At 39.6% G+C, this 7,167-nt stretch overlaps 1 protein-coding gene and 1 long non-coding RNA gene across 2 annotated transcripts in view; both read right to left on the bottom strand.

The window, feature by feature from the left end:
- On the bottom strand, positions 1-3,863 carry commd3 (COMM domain containing 3). The gene is made up of 4 exons (XM_015034722.1): positions 3,679-3,863; positions 2,847-2,958; positions 411-474; positions 1-308 (listed from the first exon to the last, which is right to left on the bottom strand). Exons 1-4 carry the CDS (start codon positions 3,815-3,817, stop codon positions 270-272), a joined length of 354 nt encoding a protein of 117 aa, XP_014890208.1. The 5' UTR covers positions 3,818-3,863; the 3' UTR covers positions 1-269.
- Positions 1-7,167, bottom strand: part of LOC106948851 (uncharacterized) — an 11,377-nt gene continuing 4,210 nt past the window's right edge. Inside the window, exons 2-3 of the long non-coding RNA XR_001425261.1 lie at positions 6,527-6,537; positions 1-254 (exon numbers count right to left, since the gene is read on the bottom strand). This is a non-coding gene — a long non-coding RNA (uncharacterized LOC106948851). The remainder of the gene's footprint in view (positions 255-6,526; positions 6,538-7,167) is intronic.

Raw genomic sequence — 7,167 nt, 5'->3', positions numbered from 1 at the left:
TATTCGGGATCTGTTATTGGGGGAAAATTGTGGGTTTAGGAAATTATAGGGTACATCCATCTGCTTTGGTCCTCATGTCCAAATCTCATACCAGACCAGTTTGCTGATATTATACTTTCTCAGCCCTGATCTACACCCCCCCCCACACCCCCACACCCCCCCACCCCCTTATCCCCCACCATTAGGTTCATTTTTTCATGACACAAAAGTCTTTCAAAAACTTTATTCGGTTCAGCAATAGGGGGGGCGGGAATCTCCAGTTTTTATTCTTACCTGCTCAACAGATGCTCTATGTCTTTTTTATGTTTCTGTAAAACAAAGCAAACCCCAGTTTACCACCCACACAAGTTAGTCAAAACTGCAGTTGTTAAATATATTATTTTTATTTATTAAGATCAACATGATGTGACCTGATATGTGCTGAAGAATATTTCTATTCTGTCTGTGCTGAATGTGAGCTCCTCAAGGCAGGAGCTGCAAGAAAGAAACAGAGACACTTAAATTCACATATTTATTATTATTATTTGCTTTTGCTAAGATGTTTTTCTTTAATACCATTCTACAGAAAATGTTAACTCGTAGCGATCGTCGGCTTCCTTTTTTCTTCTAAATGAACATGATATTTGGAAAACTTGGTGTTGAACATGAATCTGGAACTGAAACAAAGAGGTGATTTCCTCATAAATGTTCATAAATGTTTGCTTGTGATACTTTCATCTCGACCAATGGAAAAGCTTCAGCACTGTGACATAAGCGTTCATGGGTGAAAACACACAAACACCATCTGACTGCAAAATATTAAGCTGGCAGAACACAATTCATTCGATCTGCAGCCTATTAAGCAAAGCAAAAAGATTATGCTGTTGTCAGGCAGGAGTTGAAGTCCAATAACACTTTTTCTCCCGAGAAAATCCGAAAGTTGCTTCGATTGATTATAAAGCATCTCATAGAAATGTTTGTTTAGTTTCAAATCTGACCGGAAAACTTGAATTTCATCCATATCTGCGGGAGGCATGGGTTGGTTATCTGTATCAAGGTGAACAAAATGTTTTCAAATGTTTTCCAGTACGGTGGTTTAAGCTGACTTTGATAGGGTCCCACATAAAGCGCTTGAATCGTACGCAACACCGATCCCCTCCCAACTGCTGCTGCTAACTGCCAGTCAGCTGGCTGAAAGAAGGCTTTTACACCTTGACCTTGCTTAAAAGAGGAACAAATATGGCTGCCTGGAATCATTTCCAATCCTAAAAAAAAAAAGAAAAAAAAAAAACTGAAAGTCATGCTATTGAAAACCAAAGAGCACCACCCATTAAAATAATTTAATGTAGCAAACTCAATATATAAATTGAGTATTATTATTGAGTAATATATTATCACAAATTCCACAATCAGGATGTTAAATTAATAAAACAGGAGAAGGAATATTCGGTGCTGCTGTGTTTTAAGCAACAGCAATTAAATCATGTTATTCATTTTCATTTGAATGGTTTTTTTTTCTTTATGTTAAAATGTTCTGATGAAGCCATTTTAATCAGCTTTATACCAGACTGTGAAGTGCAAGATATGTTCCAGCATTTTGTGTATTTCTGTCAAGAAGAATCTAACTTTGGGTCAGATCTCAAAAAACACACACCAACAATGAACGTCTTAGTTTTCCACAGTGTTTCCAAAGCTTTTGGGCTATCTGTTCTGGTCAGATTAAAACTTGCAGACAAATTATTGCCATTTTTTTCCCAAAAATTCAGGAAAAGTTGTGGTTTTGTTTTGGTACGCAAACCCAATTGAGACTCCTTTATTTATTTATTTTTTTTATGTGTGCTGTTTGGCACAGAAATGTCTTTTTCATTTCTACAGAATAGTTTCACACAGTTGAAGCAGAACAAAGGATTTGAGATTACGAATGAAACTTTGAGACACTGTGAAGCGACACAGCAGTCTGTGCCAAACATCTGGTTTTAGAATGAGAAAACCACAAGACAAGTACCAAATCAGACATGAACCAGTCTGCCGTTTTCAATACCGACTTCTGATTTCATTTGAAATCCGATTGCAATTTTTAACCAATTCCAATTTTATTTTACAATTACAAAGCATTTTAACGAGAAAACAGCATCATTCATTTCTGGGGGTTTCTTGACAGAGGCAGCAGTTTTAAATCCATCAGAAAACGATGAGTGAACATAACGAGTCACTGACCCTCACCTGATTTTTATTTTTACAAAAATGGGTCAGGTAACCTGCTGTTGGTGTATGTTGACTGAAAATAATGAGTTTTTAGTTTTGATTCGATTAGTGAAGAGGTAGAGAACTGATTTTCTTCCCCCTAGTGTTGGGTCTCCCTTTCACTAATGACAGTCAATCGCTGATTTATCGATGCTTCTCCATAAGAAACACCTCAATTCTGAAGTTTTCACAGCTGTTGTCCCTTACATGCACAGAGACAGGTGTTCTCATACAAGTTCATGTCAGACGTCCTAAACGTCAGAGTTTTTAACATAAACCACAAAAAGTTTGCAAGCTAAAGTGCAACAGAAACAAAGGTCATCATTGATCAACGTTTAATGCAAAGTCAGCACATTTCCCTCCATTTGTTCCTCTTTTCATACATAATAACTTAACAACATGCAGCCAAACGGTGTGAGCAAGCAACTCCACTTGTTCCAGAATCTCTCTCCTTTGTTGTATTTTTTTTTCCTGCAAAAAGACATTTCTAGTAAAAGAAGATAAGATTCTGCGTCCACTGCTGCAGACCTGCAGTGTTTCATGATGCAACATGAAATATCAGAGTACCTTAAAGCAATCCCATCAGCTCCTCTGATTTCCATACGGGTCTGCTGTTGCCTTACCTTATCGTGGACTTGTCGGCGTTGTGTTTGACCGCTTCCAGGATGAAGGTGGTCAGGGCTGCGTGGCTCTGCTTCAGCAGGATCCTGTCCATGTGCTTCAGCTCGGGCTGATCTGAAACCAGAGGGACAGTGAAGCGAGATGAAGCGTACATCTCTCTTCCTACGTTTGCTGGAATCATGTTGGTGCCAATGCGATCCATTTCCTCTCCTCGGGGTTCTCCCAGATTGACGCGCAGAATGGAAATCAATGACGATTTGCATGTGAATGGACCCCTCAGCTGCATCAGCCGGGAGTGCTGGGGAGGGGTCCGGGGTCATTTCTTTGTTTGGCTGGCGAACATTTCATTTTCTAAACAATTCTCACACTGGAGCGCAAAAAAAAACAAAACAAAAAAAAAACGTCACTTTAATCATTTATTTTTGGTGTAATTTGTAGATTTTATTCGAAAATTAAAGTCGACCAGCAAAAACAGAGCGGGCTAAAATATGTGCAAGATTAGATCGTCCATTTTATGTTAAAATACTTCAATCCCAAGTGATTGTTACTGAAATACTTCAGTCTGATGATCTTGTGATGTGTTATGTAGCCCTGGTGGCCGTTTAAGAAGCAACAGAAACCCCCTCAAAGAGCGCGTTAACACCTAAAACTGCGCTCCCAGCTCGCACCACACGAGATTTTTTCTTCTTTCTTTTTTTTTTTACGTGAACGTGTATAATCCAGGACGCTACAGTTCCGTCAAAACCCGCAAACCTCGAGTCTAGACACAGAGAAACCGGAAGAAGGAGCGAAGACAAAAGCGGCGGCGGTGGCGGGGGAGAGACATCGGCTCACCGAGGACTGTGGGGTCGGCCCGGGAGGAGAGCAGTCCCCGGAAGGAGACATCTAGCAGCACCTGAAAGCTGCTGTGGTTCACGGTGGACTGATCGGCCAGGAGCTGCAGCCCCTTCTGCACAGACTCGCTTAACTCCATCTTGCAAAAGGGCGAGTCACGTGACGGATCAGCTGATCCATCGCGTGGAGTAGAGAGCGAAGGCGAGGCAGGGAGAGAGAGAGAGAGAGAGAGAGAGAGAGAGGAGGGGGAAACATCCATAAATCACCGAGGCTGTCAGCAGCACACAGCTCTCAGCTGTGGTTTTCTGATGGCTGAGGCAGCTCGTCTATGGTTTGTTTAATATGCTCGACACATGCAGCATTGAAACGTTAAAGGCAAACAGGAAGAACAAACAGGTGGTTTCCAGAAATAAGTCGCTCAAGTCTTCATCACCCAATCAAAATAATAATAATAATAATAATAATAAAATAAAATTAAAAAAAATACACAATGCATCTGTTTCTGCAGCTGTATCTGTCTGATAAGGGCGCAGATTAAAAACGGGTGACCTTCCCTATACCTGGCGCGCTGCAGCGTTGACGTCTTTCCGTCTCAGTAATGAAAACATTCTCTGCTCTATTTATTTTTATTTTCAAATCACACAGAAGCAGATTTGAGATCCTTTCCCAATGTGATGTTTAAAGCTTGAATGGTGCATCCGCTGATTTATACGTTACTTTGGTTTCCTTTAACTCGGCATCTAGTGACACGTCCAGCTCAACAGTGACTGGCTGGCTACAGCTGGAGGAAATGACTTTACGATCAGGTGAAACTGTACCAGCAGCACTGGCTGCAGGTGGTATGGGTTCTCAAGCTGAGTTAAATTTGGGGCCCCTCTTCCTGTTAGAAGCATCAACCCCCCACTAACAGCGTTTACTTACGGGGTTAGGACGTCGATTAATTGGCTGAGCTTATAGACGCAGTCTTTGGTAGTTGGTTATTATTTGTCAAGATGTGACTTGTCGTCAAACCGAGCTCAAAACACAAAGACAAGTTTGAACTCTTAGTATCAGATTGTTACTATGGGAACACAATAATCAAACAGTGGAGTTCAAGTCAAATAGAAAGGTAATCTTGCCAGTTCCTTTAAATTCTTATCAATTTAAAATCTTTTATTTTTTCTGTGCTGAAAGCATCAAATCAAATTCACTCCTCAAATACACTCCTTCTCAACAAACCAGTGTAAAAACGTGCATCCATGACCTGAGTTCAAATTCAAGCCTTTCATTGAGATCCTGACGATTTAGAATCTCTAAGCGAGGGCTTAGTTTGCTTGTGCCTTGGGCTGGCACTGCATGTGAATGTTTTCTTCCTTCTGTGTGTGGTTAGATTTTCCCTCTGGGATTGAGTTTCATCTTTATGTGCTGTTCCTGTGAAAACGCTGTCCGGAAGAAAACAAAAACTGTTTAAAACAGGCTACGTTATTATACTTTATGTTATTGGAATATTATGGGTGGTTTTAAAACAGCAGTTATAATGGTTTAATCACTGAGCTTTAATGATTTAATCCAAAAATATATGAACTATTTTGAGGGGAATGTATTAAAATAAAACAGAGATTGTCTGTCACTTTAGCACTTGGATGAAAGGCAGTTCTGCAAATCCTAATTTGATGTTACAGAGCATTTTTGATTCAACAAAACAGCATAAAATCTTAATGATGCTCGTAAATTGTGGATCAATTTTGAAAATTATATGATTGCACGTTTTTGTGAAGATAAAAGTTTTGCTTATAGCTACTTTTTTTTTACACAGCCTGTTTTTGAGAACGCAAAGCAGAACTTGCAAAAAAAAAAGTGAAAGTGACATTTAATGAGTTGGAAGGAAAACGATTTTAAAACGTTACTGGATATAATGTGTTATATAGTCTGCAATGAGTAGAGCAGTCGTCTAATGGTGTAATTAATGTCATTGCATGCATTGGTCTATTTTCGGTTATCTGACACCTCAGCGATCATATTAGTCATCATTTTCACATGTGACTGTGCAGTTTTCACGTTATGAGAGAGTGAGGGGGACTTCACAGGCATGACTGCAGCTCACTTTGAGATCTACACGCAGCAAACAGTCTGGAGCAAAGCTTATGACGTCCGGCACTGTCCTTTAAAATCCATGTTTTGAGGGATATGAGCGACTTTTAAAGAAAAGTAAAATGTACTTATTTAATTCTTATGATGTGGGGAAATATATGATAATCTTGTGGGATCTGTGGGTGTAATCCGGCTGGTAGACAGCTTTAGTTTTCTCCTTCTTTGTGCTCAGCTTTGATGAGCTACTTTGCTTGATCGTTTCTTCTGATTTTCTTTCTCTTTTTTTCCCAGCAATTAACGGGTTAAAACCCCACTGGGGAAACTGACCCGTCTCCCTAAATTGCACATGATCGCCGTCTTATGGCGGACTCACGCCGTTATTTAAAGCTGCATGCTGTTTTAGAGATGAGGTAATGTTATAAATGACAGATAATGGTCGGGATTATTATGGAGGAATTGAGTGCTGCAGCGTCCTGCTCGGCCACCCCCCCACACACACACACACACCGCAGCAACTATCGGTGTGACCTCTGACTCTGCGCTTTGTCCAAAGTCCATTTTGGCTCCAGGTTGTGAAATAGATTAGCCTCCTCTGCCTCTCTGTCTCTCTCCTTGTTGGTGTTTGTTGGTATTTGTGTGTGTGCGACACGTCTCTCTTTTCGCAGCATTCCCATTATTTTTGAACCTCTTTGTTATCTGGTCCAGAATTCCCATACCGGTAATTATGCAGATTGCTGGCAATCTGGAAAGGCGTTTTTGGCGTAGATTTTGTCATTACTTTGATCAAATCTATTTTTTATTTTTTATTTACAGAGCTCACCTGTGTTACTCATATTCAAACGGTGAATCATTACTAGACACAGTGAGTGTTGTAGCCAATGAGGTAAGGACGCAGATAATTACAGATCATTTGTGGTGGTCACCTGCTATCATGATAGGTTTTGGGATAAGATCACGCTGCAAAATTTTGCAAAAAAAAAAAAAAAGAAAGAAAGAAAGAAAAAAGCTACTCTTTGGCTAGATCTGCATTCCCCAAATTGCTCAAAGTACAACAATGGTTATGGCTGTTTAGATAAAACTTCCCTTTAAGAACACGCTGCACAAGTCAGTAAGGAAACCACAACAGGCAGCGCATGCTACTTCCTGGTTCAGACGAGATGCTTTTCGATTTTTATTCGACAGCTATGATGAAATACTTTCATCATCGCTGTCTTTTTGGTTAAATTAAACTGTACAGAACTATATAAAACAAAGGTACAGACGAGTTGTTTCTGACGCATTTTTTTTTTCAAAGCATGACTCAATTATTATTATTATTTTTTTACTTTTTTATTTTTAGAAATCGTTTGTTCAGCCTTACTCCTGAAGAAATTTTGAGTTGCTGGATTCTTTTTTTTTTTTTTTTTTTTTTTTTTTTTT

Source organism: Poecilia latipinna, unplaced genomic scaffold, assembly GCF_001443285.1.
Source record: "Poecilia latipinna isolate Pla-1442-1.1 unplaced genomic scaffold, P_latipinna-1.0 Scaffold309, whole genome shotgun sequence".
NCBI lineage: Eukaryota > Metazoa > Chordata > Actinopteri > Cyprinodontiformes > Poeciliidae > Poecilia > Poecilia latipinna.
The sequence above is the reverse complement of the archived record's forward strand: the minus strand, read 5'-3'. Positions and strand labels throughout refer to the sequence as shown.